This window comes from Pleurodeles waltl, chromosome 1_2 (assembly GCF_031143425.1).
Source record: "Pleurodeles waltl isolate 20211129_DDA chromosome 1_2, aPleWal1.hap1.20221129, whole genome shotgun sequence".
NCBI classification, from domain to species: Eukaryota; Metazoa; Chordata; class Amphibia; order Caudata; family Salamandridae; genus Pleurodeles; species Pleurodeles waltl.
The window spans coordinates 628645040-628665389 of NC_090437.1; the positions used below are offsets into that span (position 1 = coordinate 628645040).

The 20350-nt window shown below is 45.3% G+C and overlaps 1 protein-coding gene across 20 annotated transcripts in view; it reads right to left on the reverse strand.

Moving 5' to 3' along the window:
• BLTP1 (bridge-like lipid transfer protein family member 1) overlaps positions 1-20350 on the reverse strand; it is a 1779540-nt gene that overhangs the window by 1441882 nt on the left and 317308 nt on the right. For all 20 annotated transcript variants that reach the window (XM_069242474.1, XM_069242454.1, XM_069242518.1 and 17 more), the window contains one exon: positions 7964-8061. In XM_069242474.1, coding sequence (XP_069098575.1) covers positions 7964-8061 — 98 coding nt within the window. The remainder of the gene's footprint in view (positions 1-7963; positions 8062-20350) is intronic.

A 20350-nucleotide genomic window follows, 5' to 3' on the forward strand; every position in this document is an offset into this window, starting at 1 on the left:
CGAGAAGCTTCCCCCTGATATCTGGATTTTTTCTGCCAGGTACCCAAGTTCACAGTATTGCCAGACTTGGTGTGTTAAGCAAGCTGTTATTAGCTGGACCTTAGCTTTGGAAGGGAGCCAGTTGAGTCTTTAGAGAAAAGGTAATGTGGTTAAAGCATATTGTGCCTGTTATCAGTCTCGGTGCTGCATTGAGAGTCATCTTAAGTGGAACCGTTCGACTTGGGAAGACCTGTTAAGGTTGTACAGCCATATTCAAGTATACAGGGAGTGCAGAATTATTAGGCAAATGAGTATTTTGACCACATCATCCTCTTTATGCATGTTGTCTTACTCCAAGCTGTATAGGCTCGAAAGCCTACTACCAATTAAGCATATTAGGTGATGTGCATCTCTGTAATGAGAAGGGGTGTGGTCTAATGACATCAACACCCTATATCAGGTGTGCATAATTATTAGGCAACTTCCTTTCCTTTGGCAAAATGGGTCAAAAGAAGGACTTGACAGGCTCAGAAAAGTCAAAAATAGTGAGATATCCTGCAGAGGGATGCAGCACTCTTATAATTGCAAAGCTTCTGAAGCGTGATCATCGAACAATCAAGCGTTTCATTCAAAATAGTCAACAGGGTCGCAAGAAGCGTGTGGAAAAACCAAGGCGCAAAATAACTGCCCATGAACTGAGAAAAGTCAAGCGTGCAGCTGCCACGATGCCACTTGCCACCAGTTTGGCCATATTTCAGAGCTGCAACATCACTGGAGTGCCCAAAAGCACAAGGTGTGCAATACTCAGAGACATGGCCAAGGTAAGAAAGGCTGAAAGACGACCACCACTGAACAAGACACACAAGCTGAAACGTCAAGACTGGGCCAAGAAATATCTCAAGACTGATTTTTCTAAGGTTTTATGGACTGATGAAATGAGAGTGAGTCTTGATGGGCCAGATGGATGGGCCCGTGGCTTGATTGGTAAAGGGAAGAGAGCTCCAGTCCGACTCAGACGCCAGCAAGGTGGAGGTGGAGTACTGGTTTGGGCTGGTATCATCAAAGATGAGCTTGTGGGGCCTTTTCGGGTTGAGGATGGAGTCAAGCTCAACTCCCAGTCCTACTGCCAGTTCCTGGAAGACACCTTCTTCAAGCAGTGGTACAGGAAGAAGTCTGCATCCTTCAAGAAAAACATGATTTTCATGCAGGACAATGCTCCATCACACGCGTCCAAGTACTCCACAGCGTGGCTGGCAAGAAAGGGTATAAAAGAAGGAAATCTAATGACATGGCCTCCTTGTTCACCTGATCTGAACCCCATTGAGAACCTGTGGTCCATCATCAAATGTGAGATTTACAAGGAGGGAAAACAGTACACCTCTCTGAACAGTGTCTGGGAAGCTGTGGTTGCTGCTGCACGCAATGTTGATGGTGAACAGATCAAAACACTGACAGAATCCATGGATGGCAGGCTTTTGAGTGTCCTTGCAAAGAAAGGTGGCTATATTGGTCACTGATTTGTTTTTGTTTTGTTTTTGAATGTCAGAAATGTATATTTGTGAATGTTGAGATGTTATATTGGTTTCACTGGTAATAATAAATAATTGAAATGGGTATATATTTTTTTTTGTTAAGTTGCCTAATAATTATGCACAGTAATAGTCACCTGCACACACAGATATCCCCCTAACATAGCTAAAACTAAAAAACAAACTAAAAACTACTTCCAAAAATATTCAGCTTTGATATTAATGAGTTTTTTGGGTTCATTGAGAACATGGTTGTTGTTCAATAATAAAATTAATCCTCAAAAATACAACTTGCCTAATAATTCTGCACTCCCTGTACAGCCAACTAGGGATTGTACTGCAAACTTGAAGTCTGATGGTAGTAGAATGGCTTTACCTTCTTCAGGAGGTTGAGTTGAAATGGCGCACTGCGTGTGGCTCTTCTGACGCGCACATGCATGTTGAGATTTTTTATCAAGGGTTATTCAGAGGGATTTAGTTGATTCTATAATGACAGGTTTGCAAATTGAGGGCGTCTAAGTGGTTGAGTCATTCTTGGATGGTTAGGGAGCTCTTAGGAGAGAAGATGAGTAGGAATTCTCTTCTTAAGGAGTTCAGATTAAAGTAATTCAGAGACTGCCATGTTTGGGTTTTTACTAGGGTGTTGTCGAGTCGGATGACATCTTAGACGGAGGATATCTTCGGGTACAGCAGCACTATCATTCGCATACATGGGGTACGCAAGGTTTGATTGCTAGAGGATTTCTGTTAGGGGCTTCATATAGAGGTTGAAGAGTGCGGGTGAGATGGTCAACCCTTGTGGGTCACCGCCTCACACTAGGAATGCATTTGGTAGGAAGTTTCCCAATTTAAATTACAAGGCAGCGTACACACACAGTAGGCCAAACAGCAATGTTTTTCAAACATTTTAAAAAAGGGACTGGAGAAGAAAGATCAGGTGCATGGTATGGGAAAGATCTAGGTATGTTGGGCAATGCCTGTGCTTCAGCTTCAATTTGACAAGGAGATTAAAGACATTCGTTCCAATATGAGGTCTATGCACCTGCTTAGCTTAGCATTCTGGCTTGCAGGCCTGTGACCCCGTCACCTAGTGACTTAACCTAATTATTCAGCTCTGCCTTAGACTATTTATTTTATTATTTCTTTTACGATGGCTGCCTTTGTTTAGAGTTAGAGCAATGTTTTGATTTATGTTATCAGTGCCCCTCTGTTAAGTCGTCACTATCAGCGTCAAAAGTATGTGATGTAAGTAGGTATTCACATCATGTCCCTTTCCCACTTACATGTGACAGAAGCATAATGTATTTTTGATGGAATTGTTTACATAAATGCAGCCACAAGCCTGCCCCTTATTTACAATTTGGGAACATACCTGCGTCAGGGGTCCTACATGATCTATTTAAATACATCTCACACAGAGAAGGTTATCAGAGGGAATCCTACCAGATGCTATCAATGCCATCAATGCTGCACGTCACTTTGATGCAGACCCAGCCTTCGTGTCACCATGGAGTCTGATCTAGAGACCTCATTCCAAGGTAACAAGGGTTGGGGGGCACTTCTCATGGACCTCGTACTAGCAGATTAGGTTCAACACAGCTAGCTCTCTCTAGGTTAGAGACTAGGTTCTCCATGCTAGGGTTTAGGGATATTTATGTTTATTGCAAGATGGTGGGGGTCTTTGAAATAACGACTCTCATCCTTACAATTCTGCTTCTTACATTATTCATTATCCTAATCATTACAGATCATGCATTTTACAGTAGATTGCGGCCTTTTTTATTAAACTTATTGAAAACTTTCCTGCATCTCCTTTATTGCCTGTGTGTGACTGTGACTTATTACTACCGTGAGAAAATGGTACCTTCCGTTCCCCTGAGTTGTCGAGCTTCAGAGTCTAAGCGTAAAAGCTGACAGAAATTACCTTTCACTGTTTGGGTTTCTGGTGAGGTACTGCTTGTGAGCCAGGAGGTTTGGGCCGACTGTTGCAACTTGTTATAGGATTGCCTTAGTCCCCTACGAACAAATGTGTTGTCACCCCTAAACCAGCAGCCTTGCCTAGGAGTGAGAGTCCAACTATGACACCTCAACATGCACTGAACAGAGTGGTGAAACTGACATGGGAAGAGGAAGAAAGTGAATAATTGTGAAGGAAAATACTAACTATGCTTAAAGATATAACAGGCTCAAAAAGTCCCCTCTGTTGTGCATGCTAAGCCTACTAGATTGGCTAAAAGTGCCTTGGGATTGAAAAACAACAACAGGAGAGTGAGAGGAAAGGGGCTAACTCCACTTCCCAGCTCAGTCAAAACAATCACAAAGACAGCATACTACCTATATCCTGGAGAGACCCCTTGATCAGATGAAAAGGGGCTCCTATTTAATTTTTAGAAGAACCCTCTGCTGCTAACATCAGTTAGTTGCATGCTTCAACACAGGTCCCGTCCCCCCCACCTCTTCCACTCCTGGAAACACCTAGTGCATCTGGGTGTTTTTCAACACCCGATTTACAGCAGATCGGGTTATTGCGGTTTAGGAATCTTGATAGTTATAATTATGTTTAGATTTCCCTATCCCAGAGGGTAAGTTTTAATAATGGGAACCCTTAGGGAAGGATAAAAACAAGAATTGTTCTGATCAAGAATGTTATGGTCTCCCCATCTAAGGTCAGGTCTATATATTTCAACCAAAGACCCTACTGCCCTTGCAGGTCAAATGTCTTTCTTCCTGACTGACTGGTTCCTAACCTCATGTGCCTTTTCCCTTTTGGTGTGCACATGTGCACTACTATTCATGAAGATGTCCTATTTTTGCAACTTACAATCTCGGTTTTGCTTCAGTACAGGAAAGCCTCCGGTGAAAGTATAATTTAATATACTTTTACAGGCAACTTTCCTGTACTGAAGCAGAGACATTGCCTACGCATTTTGGGAGGGAACATTGATGATGCATGCTGTAGGAAGCTGGCTATCTATGCAGGGTACCAATGTAGGGGTACACTATGCAGATAGTACAGGCGACCCTTATTGGCTTACAAGGGTTGAAATAATAACTTTAAATGCTCCCTTTTGCGGTAGGTGTGGATGAGCTGTTTAGGCTTCTCAGAGGTTAGTGCTAAGCATTTGTTGAACACACAGTCAATACATGAGACACTCAAGAAATAATTTGAGACCAATTTTAGAAAAATAACACTTAACATTATTTAAGAGAACAAAAATTTTCAGAATCAGGTAAGTGCTTTTCGAGTTAATGCTATTTCAGCACTTCAAAAATACAAATGTTTGACTCCAGGCATGAGCCTCAAAAGCGGTAATGTTATCCTATGGGAAATACATACAATGCACAGGGCCACTGGTCAATGACTTACAGGACTGTTCTTCTCGACTGAAGGTTAGTAGGGGGCCAAGGTTACTGAGGGGCTAAGGTCCTTAGTACCACCAGCAGTTTCGGGTTACCTGCCCTGGTGTGCCCTGATGCAGAGGTGCTCCTAGCAGTGGTAGCCTTGGATGCCACACATTGTAGTTAACAGAAGCAGTACCTGTAAGAAAAGGGCTGCAAGTGCGAACCGGGTGACCAGTCTGGCTGAGCCCAAAGGAGGACTCTTTCCTGAGGGTCTTTGGGGACAGGGGGCACCGTTGGTTGGCTTGTACTTGAGCTGTGGGGGGTCAGGTGCAGAGGTGTTTTGTCAGGTGGGTCACTGGCGTTAGAAGCCCTCACTTTTGGGGTCAACCTGGTGATGGGGGAAAACAAGATAGCAGGGTCACTCTCGGTGCTGGCCTTTGTGATGCGGATGTGGCTTGTCAGTAAGTCTGTCTTGGCAGAGTTGATGCCAGCCTGGACACCAAACAAGCCATGGGGCTTGCAACTAGCAGTGGTACTACTGGTATTGGTGCACGGAGGCTCCGGACAGGCTCAGCATCTCCAGGACAGGCTAGGTCGACGGGGCTGCTCCTGGTGAGATGCTCCCTTGGTGACTCTGATGGTCAGCAAAATGGAGAACTGGACAGCCATGGATGGTGCCTGCTGGTGCAGGGAAGTGGCTCCTCAAATCCAAGGGAGATGCTGGCTGAGTGGCAAAGTGCTAGCAGTCCGTCATGGCTCTGGGCTGATGCACAGCTGCAGAGCAAGTTAGATCTTTAAAATCGTTGGGAAAGGTGCAGGCAGGCAGCGTTTTGTACCAAGTCCTCAGCTAGTCCAAAGTTCGTGCATCCTCAGCATTTCTTTTTTCTTCTTCGTTTTTGTAGTCAGGCAAATCTGAGATCCTGGTGTCAGGGAGCCACCTAAATACTGTGTCTAGAGGAGTATAGGGTAGTAGCCAATGGACTACTTACCCCAGGAGTGACTACAGCCCCTATATGACCACTTTCTGTGGGGAGTGGACATAACCCTGTCCCAGAGTTTCAAGTTCCACAAAGAACTCCTTCGTGGAGCACATCAGGGAGCCTACCTTAGGGGTGTAACTAGCTTGCTAGTGCGACATGCCTGCCTGTCTGCATGTTAATTTCCTGTCTGTCCTGGTGCCAAATGAATCTCAGGCCCATCACTCAGGGAATCACTCAGGACTGGGGGAAGCTGGTGTTGCATATCAAAGGCAGCAGGGACTTTGAAGTCTGTGGCATGTAGCCATCCTGCTGGAGGAGGAGATAACTCCTTCCTTTGGAGCAGGCATTGTTTCCGACCTCTGAGGACGCGGGCTCTCTCAACTCCAAGGGGTCAGAAATTCATCTGCGGTGGCAGACTGGTTGATACCATTCAGCAAGCACACTAGAGGACTAGTAGGCTTTCAGGGGACACCTCTAAGGTGCCCTGCGGGTGCATGTTATAATAAATCCAATATTGCCATCAGTATGGACTTAGTAAGACGAGGTGTTTGATACTAAATACCATACGTTTTAGTTAAGCCATTCTGGAGGTGGGTAACTCGTAATGACCAATTCCCAGTACATACCATAAGGTAGCTTCCCTGTTCACTTGTACTATCTAGTAACAGACTTAGACATCACAGGGGCATATCTGCTTGTGCAGATGTGTCCTCACATAAAATGTATTGCACCCTGCCTTAACCGTCAAGACCTGCTGGAGGGGTGACTTACATATACTATATGCAGTGACTTTAGCATGGCACACAGTGAGTGTGCCGTGTTGGGTTTTCACACATGGTGTGCTCCATGACACAGTCAGCAGTGGTAGTTTGCATGCAATTGGTAGGGGGTCTCCTGGGTGGCACAACACATGCTGCAGCCCTTCTAGACCCTCTTTAGTACCCATGCACTAGGTACCAGGGGTACCAATTACTACAGGGGTGCTAACGTGTGTGCCAACTGTACACAAGTGAGTATTTCGTTTTTAGAGGAAAAACACTGGTACAGGAGCCTGGTTAGTAAGCTTCAGTGCACTGTCAGAGTCAGAAACCAGCATCTAGCAGTTCAAGTGGGGGCAAAAATTGGGGGAGAGGAGTTTGTGGAAGGACAACCTGCAAAAAACCTGGCTTCCTACACGTGCCACTAACTGATGTTAGTGGGTGAGAGTTTTTCTAAAAACTAAGTAGGTGTTCCTTTTCATCTGATCAAAGGGTCTTTACAGGACATAGGTAGCAGGAACTCTTTGTGGTTGTTTTGCCTTGGTATTAGCCAAAAGAAACATAGCCATGAACTGGAAAGCAAAGGGAGGTCTAAACATGGTTATAAGGTGTGCAAAAGTGGGCTACTGCTGAAGTATCAGTTATTGTACTGGAACAAAGAATAAAAGGTCCAGGGTTTACAAATAATGAATGGGATGCCATACTGCCTTCCATATCTGGCAAAACTGAGAAGCCCCCATGAAGATAAATCTGATCTCCATCAGAAACAGTCACATGTCAACATGTAGGCCACACATCTCAGGTAGGCCATGTCGGTGAAAAGTGAATGTGGTCAGGGATGTGTGTCTTAATAGTGGGCCACACACAAATTAATACACTACATATTTGATGTATGCCTAAAATTTCAATCTAGGTAAACACCCATACAGCAGTCTGGGGTGCACAGGTCTGGTCTGGGGATTTATTGTTTTTCTTCATGCTGTACTGATGTCCAACAAAAACTGGTTTACATGACCAATATATTGTACTGCAGCAACAAAATACTGCCAAGCTACAACCATGGGCTCAGAAATATTGGAGTTGTATTAAATATGCAAAATGTAATATGGAACAATTAAACAAAAGAAACTGGCCATGCACATGAACACTACTTCAACAAGCGTAAAGGACTGATAAAATAATTTTCATGTACTCCACAGAAGTAAAGAGGTGTGTGGGGTGTAGAGAATGGCTGCTTTAATAACAGTGTTTTTGCTGCCGTATGCATAAATGACAAATCAAGATATCAATAACATTTCGGAATATGCAAAAGAATTAGCAGCATTTTTGTCACTGTCAATTTGAATATGATTTATACACAAACAACTGGACATACCCGTAAAGAAAATCTGGTATTACAAGTAGTTGGGACAAAGTCCGTGAAAGGAAGGGGAAACTCAATATTTAGCGTATCTCCACAGGCTGCTAGATACACTAAGAGAGGGAATAAACAAAAAGAGGTCAGTTCAGCTACAATACATCTAATAAATCTAAGATTAGCCTTTTTAAGTATTTATTTTGAGCACAGACAATTTACATTTTTGCAGGATGGCCCGTGATGAAATACTCAGTAACACACTATGGTAAGAGAAAACGTACGACACATGTAAAAAGAGTGCCCCTATGGGATTTTGAGTAAATAGTAACATAAAAATGCAGTAACTATTTGAAAATTACTTTTTAAAGAAAGGTTTTATTTTTCTAAATGAGTTCATGTAATATATCCAACTTCATATTAAAATATACTTGAAATTAACAATTTGTTAAATCGATTAACTCTGCTCAAAAGTAAATAAGATACAATACCCTAGAAACCCAACCTGGTGGTACACTGCAGTAAACTAAAACGTCACCTACCAAACATTACTTCTGCAATTGCTATCAATCTTTAATTTGCATAACCAAGCCATCTGAAGTTTCATTCAACAATTATTGACTCACAAAAAATAAAGGCCCCGTTCTTTAATTGCAGGGTGGGGTATCCTTTATCATATAGTATCAATTCATAACGCCCTTGACTCTGCAGCATCTGATGAACTTCAGGCTTTTAAGAGGATTCCAATTCTCTACATTTAAGTTTCCTACTTTTGATAACCACAGGAACAGTTTTTTTAAGTTAGGAATTTTTAGCCTGGAGTTCCATTCTTCCCTCCATCCAAACCAGAAGATGAAAACCATAGTTATCAGGCACAAGTTACGTCAGCAAGCAACCTCGTTACCTTGGATGTCCAAAGTCTTAAAGCTTCTTTTACTCCCTCCACTTCTAGTGTAGATGTTAGTAAATATTGTTTGCGTTAGCAGAAGATAGTGCTGAGTGTTCCTTGTTCTGGTTTTCTGAAAAAGTACCAGCATTTTCTATTTTCACTTTATTAGGAACCTCCATTAAGCAGACAATTGGGCTAGCAGCTGTTCCCTATTTGAAACAGTGGCCCACATTATGACCCTGGCAGTCCAAAGACCGCCGATGGGCCGGCGGTGAAGACCGCCACATTATGTGGTGGCGGGTTGGCCTCTGCCAACCTGCCACAACCCTGCCTGTACCGCCAGGGTGGTTGGACAGCCGGGCCAGATATTAGCATCTCCGACCTAGCAGTCCAATGAAGACTGCCGGTGGTATCAAGAGTCTGCTTTCCACCAAGGTTTTCCGCGATATTAACCAATTTCTGATCTCATGATAATGCGTCCATAATTTGTTACCTCACTGCATCACACCAAAAGGATAAGTGGATTTTCTCGTAACAGGATAATTGGATTTATGAGGCACACCAACCATGGAAAAGTATGTTATAAAATTTTACACCTGTGAGAAATGATCACACTGAAACAGAACATACGCTCTGCTGATTAATAAGCTGTTGCTTTTACTATGCCTATTGGTACAGCTAAAACATAGGTGCGGATATGTTAAACTGGAGAAAAAAAAATCGAATTCTATTCCTACAATCTGGGGAGATTTGCGGAACACTTTCCACTCCTCTTTGCTAGTAAACAGAGTAAGCACAACAGAACTGTGCATTAACACGTTTTCTTTTTTCCCTCCACAGGGAACCACTGGAGGAGAAAAACATGCCACTAACTCCTAATGAAAAAATGGTGCATTTCCTTTTCTTTGACATCCTACAAGCATACATACTTCTACCTTTTTCAGAGTACATTTACAGGTGCTCCCAGGCTGTTTGGTTACGAATCTGTGGCTGGGGTTGCTCCTGCTAGGGAAGCAAACAACACAAACATGCTAAGAAGAACCCAAATGTGGGGTGAAACCAGTCACGTGAATGAACCCCTCAAATGCATCAGACAGCTGTAGGACTTATGATCACCGTAACATAGTCATACAGTGGATTCCAGATGCAGATATATTTCTCACATTTGAGATCAACTTTGGCAATGATCAAACCCATGGCAGCTACACTCTGCATTTTGGACCAACGTAGACCAAGGAAAGGAACATAGAGGGACTTTTACTAGCTACACAAACTTGCACTTAAGTAGGAGCGCCTTCCCCTGGTCCTGCCGTGAAGCCACAAGAAGATCGGACCCCTCCTGGGGCCCGAGCAGACACTTGCCTGCACCCGATGCGGTGCGCGAGTGTTCTTCCAGCTTCCTGGGCCGCTGCGGTGATCTTATTTAAAGGGGCACAATGCATCAAGGAGCCTACGAGCTCCCAAGGCTCCATAAGCGCGCGCGGCAATCAGCGCTATGGCAGCCGCAACCACGGAGAAGCACCCCTCGTGAAGAAAGGGATGCAGGGGAGCAGAATCTTAAGACAAGGTCCTCAGGTGGAGGGCCCAGCTACAGGCCAGCACAAGGGAAAGGCAGCAAGTGGCAAGTCCTTCACAGTGACCAGGCGGGTCACAGGTCAGCACAGCAGCAGCAGTCCATGGCGGTTCCTGGTGAGTCCTTTCAGCCTTTGGTGTCCAGTTCCAAGATGATTCCAAGAGTCTCCAAATTGTAGGGAAAATTCCCCTGTACTTATAGTCAGTTCTTACAGTGTTTTACAATGGTAGGGAGAGGAGGTTCCAGACGGTTGCAACTGGTTCTGGGAGTGCCCCTCTCTCTTTTCAGCACAGGCTCCAAACATCAGTGGGGCGTTAACGACTATTGTGTGAGGCCAGGGCACAGTCTTTACAAATGCAGGTGTGCCCCGCCTCTCCCTTCTCTCAGCAAAGGAAGACTATTCAGTATGCAGATGCACCTCTGTGACACCTCCACCCTCCCTGTGTACAGGCTGTCTGAAAAGTATGCACAAAGCCCCAACTGTCACTCTGCCCAGACGTGGATTGGAGTCAAGCTGCAAAACACCAGAGTTATAAGTACAGATAAATGCGCACTTTCTAGAAGTGGCATTTCTGTGATAGTAATAAAAAATACACCCACACCAGTAAGCAGTATTTATTACCACCATCACAACCATACCAAACACGCCTACGCTACCCCTCATAAATCAGACAATACCCCTTACACATAAGGCAGGGCATTTCTAATGCAATCCTATGAGAAGGCAGCACTCACAGCAGTGAGACACCAAGTTAGGCTGTTTGTCACTATCAGGACAGGCCATGCAATATGGCACATGTCCTGCCTTTCTACATACATGGCACCCTGCCCATAGGGCTAGCTAGGGCGTACCTTAGGGGTGACTTACATGTAGTAAAAGGGGAGTTCTGGGCCTGGCAAGTAAGTTTAGATGCCAGGTCCCTGTGGCAGAAAACTGAGCACACAGGCCCTGCGCTAGCAGGCCTGAGACAGGTTTGAAAGTCTACTTCAGTGGGTGGCGCAAGCAGCGCTGCAGGCCCACTAGTAGTATTTAATTTACAGGCCCTGGGTATAGAGATACCACTGTACAAGGGACTTATAGGTAAATTAAATATGCCAATTAGGTATAAGCCAATCATACCAACTTTAGATGGGAGAGCACCTGCACTTTAGCACTGGTCAGCAGTGATAAAGTGCTCAGAGTCCTAGAGCCAACAACGAGAGGTCAGAAAAACCAGGAGGAAGGAGGCAAAAAGACTGGGGATGACCCTGCGTAAGGCAAAAAGTCCAACAGGAGGAAAAACAAGTTCTGCAAACAGGTAGAGTACAGCGACTTACAAGATCACTTTCCTGGGGTTAAGGTGAGTAGTAGGCAAGGCAGCACCAACAGTGCACCCTCAGCAGCAAAGGGAAGGCCAGGTGCAGTGTGCAAAACAGTATTGATTGCCCAATGCGTTCCTATGGAGGCTAGGACTAGGTATACAGTTTGGGTGAGCCACTGAATGGGCTCAGGTCTTGCAATGCTTGGGAACGTAGGGACACCTGAGGCCCTCCTTCTCCTTGGTCCAGGGCATCTGGATGCAGAGGGCTCTTGGCAGGTGATGGGGGCTACACAAAGACTGCAGGGATCCTAATGAAGGTTGCAGTGGGGAAACCCATGGCGGACTTTGTCTCTGGAGAGACTGGAGACCAGATGAGAACCGTTGGCCCACTTCAACATTGGCTAGGAGGCTCCAGTGGCAATTTTGGCAATCCAAGGTCCTCTTCAGCAGTTCTTGGGTGCTTGTAAAGATGCACGGGAGCAGCTCCACTACTCCATGGGAGTTCCTTCTGCTGGGGTGAAGGCTGGCAGTCTTCCTGGACTTTTGGATGTTTCAGCAGACTGAGGACGGAGGTGCCTTTTTCACAATTGTTGAACTCTACAGGCAGGCTGGCAGCGTTGGCACCAAGTCTGTCACAGATCTTGCCTTTTGAGGCTTTGAAGTGTCCTTCTTTAGGTCAGCAGGGTTCTGATTCTCTAGTGCCGGAAGCTCCTCTTCAATACTGAAATTAGGGGTGTTAGGAGTGTGTAGGGTAGCAGTCAATGGGCTAATGACCCTTGAGGTCACCTCGCCCCCCTATATGACCACTTCCTCTGGGAAGTGGGCATAACCCTGTCCCTGAATCCCTAGGTATGCCATCTTAAAATGGTGTCCACTTCACAGTAGCCCACCTTAGGGGTGGTACTAGCCTGGAGGTGGCACGCCTACCTGATAACCAATTTTCCTGCCTGTCCAGGTGTCAAATGGGCTCTGGGTGGGGGAAGGGACGGGGGAGGATTTGCATCCTCTCCTGTGAGGGGAGCCAGATTTGCATTTCAAGGCAGCAGCCCTTTGAGGCTTGCCGCCTTAGGAAGGCTAACCTGCAGGTCAATCTGTGGGAGGGGGACTTCCCTGTCACACTTTGGTTCTTGACCTCCTGAGAGCAGGTGGCTCTTATCCGAGGAGACCAAAATGGGGTCTTGGGTGGCAGGCTACCAGAAACCAGTTCATGGGCACACCAGAGGCTGGGAGGGTTACAAGGGGCACCTCAAAGGTGCCATCTGGGTGCATGTATTGGTAAATCCAACACGGCTTCAGTGTGACTTCACCAATACAAGATGTTTGATACCAAACATCCCCATCTTCAGTGAAGCAATCATGTAGCTGGAGAACTCGTATTGACCAGTGCACAGCACATGCATTTAAAATGGCTTCCTTGGTCACTATGTCTGAGAATTGACAAAGACATAGCAAGAGCATAACTGCTCATGCAGATATGCCCTCACATGTAATATAATGCACCCTGCATTAGGGCTGTAGGGCCTGCTAAAGGGGTGACTTACATATATGGTATGCAGTGTTAGTGGACATGACACACAGGCTGTTTTCACTTTTGTCTGCACCAAGACACGCAGCCTGCAATGGCAGCCTGGCATGTGCTTGGTGTATGGTCCCTTAAGGGGACACAATTCGTGCTGCAGCCCTTAGGGACCCTCTTTAGTACCCCAGGCCCTGGGTACCAGGGGTATCATCTAGTAGGGACTTACAGAGGGAGCTAAAGGTTTTGCCAATTAGGGGAAACAACTGTGCAGTTTGGGAAAATAAATCTGGCCTGGTTACAAAGGAACCCACTGCACTTTGAATCTAAGTCACATCATCTACCAGGGAAAAAGTGGAGGGTAACCATCTCATTAAGAGGCACTTTCCTACAAGGACAGTGATTTTCAGTGGAAGGGCACTGTGTGGCAGGAACCTTCGTAAGAAGGGAGTGGAGGTCCATACTATTTTTTCCCATGAGGGAAGAGTTTAAGAAGTCAATTTTTATTCTTTCCCTTTCGAGCTATAGAACTCATTACAAAGGAGATACTGTTAAGAGAAGGGCAGTATGAAGAACACCCTAATTGGGAATGTCAGAGACCATAGATTTCTCTGTACGGAGGACTTTTTAGGAGGTTGTAACGCACCTGAACAGGCAACAGCTATTTCTGGTGGCATACCAATGAGAACCCCTTCACCAGAAAGGAGAATAAATGCAGAGCCAGGAAGCCTCCAGACTCAAAAAGAAAAAAATATCCTTTGGGGCAATTTAATGCATTTGACAGGCTCTGGAAGGTCGCCCTTACAAAATGTACACACCCTTTCCCTATGATCCAGGAAGCTGCTACACCTAGCTTCAAGCAACCTGAACATTGAAAGGGAAGTTCTCCGCATGGGGAAGCCCCCTGATGAAGATAAAGGGATAGAAAAGAAGGACAATCAACAGCTTCATCTAGGGCTCACTGCAAATTGCACTGGTCTTTTGCGGCCTAAGCTCTGCACTGGGAAGGACTCGGATAAAGAGGTGTTCTATCAAGATGACCTTTACCACCTCAGGGCTGCAAAGGTTACAGTGGGACTACAGCTCTGGAAGTAGCTGCATATGCCAGGAACAAATTTAGGAAACCTTTAGACAAGGAGGTCTGTGCATACCTGAGGGAGACATGTCCCTCCTATCATTAGAGGCAAGATATGTGCATGAGATCGACATCAGGGTGGCTACATTTGAAACAAATTCCCTGTTCATGGAAGAAGTGCCAGAATTGCATGTCATCAGGCCTCTGACAAAATCCTTGATAGGGCCGAAGAGGAAAAACAAATAGTTAGTTTCCTTCTTCTCTACAGAGAAACAATGGTCTATCTCAAAAAGTCAAAGGTGTCTGTTTGGGTATCATTTTTCTATAGAGAAAGGCAAATTACTCACTATTTTGACCTCCCGGGATAAGGCACAGGCTTCCATTAAAAAAGGTATTTGGGTCAAAGCTGCATGATGATGGTGGTTGAGGTAGCACATCTCAACCAGACCTATTTCTAGTCAGAGCTCTCAAGAAGAGATCAAGAATCAAAGAAAAGTAGCCCATGACAGCACCAGAAATATTTCTTCCCATTAAGGGGTATCAAGAGGTTACGAGCAAGGCAGTAGCTATCAGGGCTCCTTGAGAGGAGCTAGTAATGACCCAAGAAGATACAAAGTTAAAGATTCACCATTTTTCCTATCTATTGCTGTGGGGCAGATTGACATATTTCATGTACAGACGTTTGGCAGGGGGGCCCCTGGGTTCCCCAGGCAGTAAGGGGTGTCGCAGTTTTGTGGAGCTACAAGACAGGAGAGGAGGCCTCACCATCTTCATTTCTCAGTGAAGGAGGAATGTCTGATAGGCCAGGATGTAGCCAATTTGCAGGAAAAGGGTGCTATCCTCTGAATTGTTCTTATTTCTCAAGGGTTTCCTTCAGTGCACCCAGGGAGCACAAAGGTGCAAGTTCATAAAATTCAGTTTGGTATCTCTTTAAATCTGTGGGGCTTTAACAAGCTTCAGAACCCATTGACGCAAATCCTCAGGTACAGGGGTGAGGCTCCTGGAAAATCCAGACAAAATGCTTCTGATGGATTGTGTCAGCTCAAGCAGAGATCCCATCTGTGCATAACTGATGAGCTCTTAAAGAACCTGGGCTTTGTTATTACTGTGAAAAACTCTGAATTGTTGCCCTATCAGATTCTTACCTTCCTGGATTCGTAGTGGACTCTTCTTTGGCCACACTAAGAGTGACTTAGAAAATGTGATCGACATTAAAGAAGAACTGAGAAAATCAATCCTCAGGGACTTGCTTTCCCTTAGACAACTGGTAAGATTTGCGAGATTGCCCTCTTCCCCCACTGCAAGCAATGTTCATGGGACCTGCCACTACAGGATCCTCCTGAGGCTGAAAGTGCATCACTATGAAACTGTCTCAAGTATTCTGAATCAATCTTGATTTGCGACAATGCATGACAAACAGTGGTTAGACCTAGGACCAAAGTCCAGAATTCAAAGCCAGTTGATGAGGCTTCCTTCAGAGAAAAGTGGTCAGAAGAGGAATAAAACTGCACTTCAATTGAATTGAACTTTCTGCACCGTCAAGTGCCTGACGAGGGACAAACTGATTTGTTGCATTCTTCTCACTATGGCAACATCTTGGAGCCAAAATATATTAACAGCTCTGGGTGTACCTGGTCCAGGATGTTAGCATAATTGGCCAAAGATATTTGTCATTTCCTAACAGCAGGGTAGCTGCCTGGAGTCACAATCTGGTGGCAGACTGTACCTCCAAATAACCAAAGGACTTCAGCAACTGGAAAAGGACCACAGGTGTTCCAGGAGTTGATGGTCAGATGGGAAATCGGTTCAAAGTGTGAGTTTTTGTCTTCCAACTGAACCACTAACATCCGAGATACTTCAGCTGTAGAGGTAACTGAAGACCGGTTTCGCCCTCATTAGGGTTCATTAGTCTGTTATAGCCTGGTTTTAGAGGCATAATTAGCACGGGAACCAAGTCTAAGCATAATAACTAAGGTTGAAATGCTTGAATTAATCTCAGCCACTTGTAGCTACTTGGGTCGACACTCCAGGCCATCATTATTTTGCACATTGTCACCTCAGATGAAGCCATATGCAAATCAGTCTTGACCCAGCTAATGCAAACAATTCAGCCTGAAATGTCCGATTACAAGTAACTACCAGTTGCTGAGATAAATTCAAACATTCTATCCATCACATTCTTTTATGCTTCAGTGTGATGCCCTTAAGTGGGATGTGTAAGCCCAGACATGGATCCCGTGCACACTGTGCCACTGGAACCAAGCTATACCCAACTGATGAGCCCATCTTGGGTTGCTTGTATTCTGGTTAATGGAAGGCTTGGCCTGGCATTTCGAGCTGGACTGTTCCTACTGGAGAAGGTTCAAGACTGATATGCATATGTTTGGGTCCAAACTGAGGTAGGATGGTGTGCAAATGCAAAATAACGTTTGACTGGAATGCTGCCTCGTGAGATTACTAGTGGCGAGATTAATTCAAGCATTCCATCCATCATGTTTTGTATGCTTCTTCAAAGGTTTACATAGGACCACCACCCTATCTCTACCAGGATCTCTCCTGCTACATACTGACATGAGTGCAGCACTTCATAAACCTCAATATCTCTCCCATTCCACTGCAACCTATGACCCTTCAAATTACTGCTACCCATCCTCTGGGACACCATTCGCCAGTCCCAGTGAATTTCAAGCTATATTCATTAGAGATGACCAAAGCTTTTTTTTGGGGGGGGGGGGGGGGGGGGGATTATTTTTTAATTTTGCAGTAAATACAGTGGAAGTAAACCAAAGGGAAATCATAAAATACAAATTTAAATTCCCACAAGCCACACCCTGTATCTGCTTTGCTTGTTGTTATACACACATTTATGAAACAATAAGTACATTGACTAAACATCCCCACCTCCATTTCATATTTTCCAGCATGATTATACTTTTTGCTCATGACCACCTGTAGTTAGGGCACATAGCACACTGTCTGGGCTCTGGAGCAGGTATGCGGTTAATGGTCCCCATATATCCCTAGGATGTGAGGCGGATGGCTGCAACTCCATGTAAACCTCCAGCTAGTCTTTATAGTATAGCAAGTCTGATAGCCATTCTGTGAATTTGGCACCCTTCCTCCCCCCATCTGCATGCCACCCTTCGTTTTGCCAGTAAAAGACACAGGCTTGTGTATCTATGGTATGCACCCTCCAGCCCTTCTGTATATCCCAGAAGAGCTATCTGTGTTGTAAGCATTAATGCCGTGGATATCATGAGGGAAATTGCCTTTTCGACTTCTTTTCAGTATTACAGTACCACTGGGCACAGCCAGGCCAAATGTAGGAAACCCGCATTCTCCATCCCACACTTAGCGCTATTTGCATCTGGCCTTAGATCATATTTATGGAGCTTTTCTGTGATCTCTCAAGTCTGTTTACAGCAATAAACCCATTGTTGGTCTGAAAGAGGATGCTGCAGCTCCTCGTCCCAACCCTCCCTTGCACCCCCACCAATCATCAGCTGTTCTTGCTGCATGCGGTGGTAGGGTGTATCAACTGAGTGCCGTGTGAGTCTGCTTGCAGCAATGTATGAAACGTAACCTTGGCCGGCTCCAGTGGGATGGTCGGTGTGATGTCTCTGATGCTGCGCTTAAGGCAGATGTACAGGAAATTATCCAGTGGAGATTGCAGCATACTGTTTGGGAGTGCATTTCTTTCCCGAAAGTGGGCATCTTTGTATAGATCTCCCCATGTGAGCATGTTTAACTTTGTTTGTAATTTCGTACCTGCTGTTTCACATGTGATTGAGGCCGCTCCTTGTTTAAAAAATGGCATGTCCGAAGAATATAATAAGCACTGCCCTGCATAATTAGCTATCTTTTTCCAGGCTCTTTGGGTACAAGCCCCCGTACAGTCTCGGGAAGCAGTAATTGTCATGTCTGGCCTTAGGTATGCGGCGTGGGGGGGCAGGGCCATGTAGCCCTGCTCTATCGCCAGATGTGCCATGTAAGGGGGAGGTTTGTACCAGTAATGTGCATACTGTGCCTGCGTACACAGTCACAGTAGAGCTCTAGTTCAGGGGCCTCAAAGCCCCCACTGGCAAAACGATTGAACAAGAATCTCCCATTTCAAACGCGGCTGCTTTCCAGCCCATGCCAGTCTAATCATTTGTGTTTTTAACAGTATAAAGAATTGCTTAGTTGGTGGGAACGGTATATTGAGAAATAGAGTAGTTTGGGAAGTATAACCATCTTCATTAGCGAGATGCGGCCTGCCATCAAAATGGGTAGGGTGATCCAGCGTGTGATGCTGGATTGTATATTGTCTAGTGCCTTCCCATAGTTTAAACACATTAATTCTTCCTTGTCTCGGGTAAGTTCTATGCCCAGATAGTGTAGAGTTGTGTCTGTCCACTGGAGGGGAAAGTCTGACCTGAAGCGGAGAGTGTTTGCAGTTAATGGATAAATGTGCGATTTTCCCCAGTTCATTTGAATACCAGACATGTGACCAAATCTTACAAATTACCGTAGTACGAGATTTAGGCTCTCTGCTGGGTTTCTAAGGTATAGTGTTACGTCATCTGACTATATAATGAGATGAGTATATGTCTGCTGGGTGTGCGGATAGCTAAGTGATTGTGATGTTGGCTAAGTATGGCAGCCAGAGGCTCCACTGCGAGTGCAAATAGCAGAGGCGACAGCGGGCATCCCTGCATGGTCCCCCTTGCTAAACGGAAGGACCTGTAGCAGGCTCCGTTGATCTGCAGGGTTGCCAACGGGTTGAGATCCAGTCTCTATATGCTGGCAGGAAACCCATGTGTCTCAGCATGATCATTAAATAATCCCACTCTGGGAAATCAAAGGCCTTTGGGGCATCTAGAAAGATTGCTGCTGCTGGGATTTCAGGGTCTATGCTTTGTTGTAGGGCAAAGAATGTGCGCAGGTCGTGCGATGTGGACCTGCCTGGTACACACCCTGATTGGTCTGGTCAGCAATTTCATTAATAAACTTAATCGGTTAGCTAAGACTTTTGCCAGGATCTTTGTATCGCAATTGATGAGCGATAGTGGGCGGTAAGATTTGCAACTGGAGGCCATTTTATTTGGCTTTAGGAATGTGATTATCAAGGCCTCTCTCATAGAGGGGGAAGTATCCCATTCTGTTTAGCCTCAGTATATACCTCTTTCAGCCATAGGATAAGTATGGCTGTGTAGGTTTTGTAGAAATCGCCTAGTATGCCATCAGGTCCTGGGGCCTTGCCCGGCTGCAACTGCATTATGGCCACCCGGACCTCCTGCTCCATTTCAGCAGCAAGAAATTCCCTCTGGGAGTTGGTGAGCCAAGCCAGTGCACATCTTCTAGATAACGGTCTGTGTCCGGGGTTGCAGTCTTAGTTGAGGAGTATAGTTGCTCATATTATGACACAAACACCTTAAGTATGTGTGGAGTGTCCCTAAGTATACGGTCAGATGGGTCCCGTATCTCCAATATTGTGTTGTCTGAAAGGGTCGTGCGAATAGTATTGGCAAGTGCCCTCCTGGCCTTTTCCCCTCTCCGTATGCCCGCACCCGTGCGTATTTAACCCCAGAATAACACCTCTCGCTCTGCCGTTTCCTGCTAGTCTGTCAATGCTTCCCTCAGGCGTCCAGCTATGTCAGAAGTACTCATTGTAGTTACGGCAGTCTCCAATTTTTTTATTTCTTTTGCCATGTGAGTGAGAGCGGACCTGACATCACGCAGGACTCCAGTGCCCTTTGACAGGCAGCTACCTCTCATTGTCACCTTGAAGGCTTCCCATACAATGCCTACTTTGGATACGGTATCCTTGTTCCTATGGAAGAATTCTACAATCTCCCTCTTGAGTTCCTCGTGGAATAGGTAATCCAGAAGCATGTTTGGGGACAGACGCCAGATGCTAAGCGGGGAAGCTACCTCAGGTATTGCTAGTTTAAGAGTTACTGGGGAATGGTCAGAATATGTGCAGGCCAGATGTGCAGTTTCTCTCAGCCAAGATATCATAGATTGGGATATAAACTGTAGGAAGTTGGCTCTGTATGTGCTATTTCAAAGTAA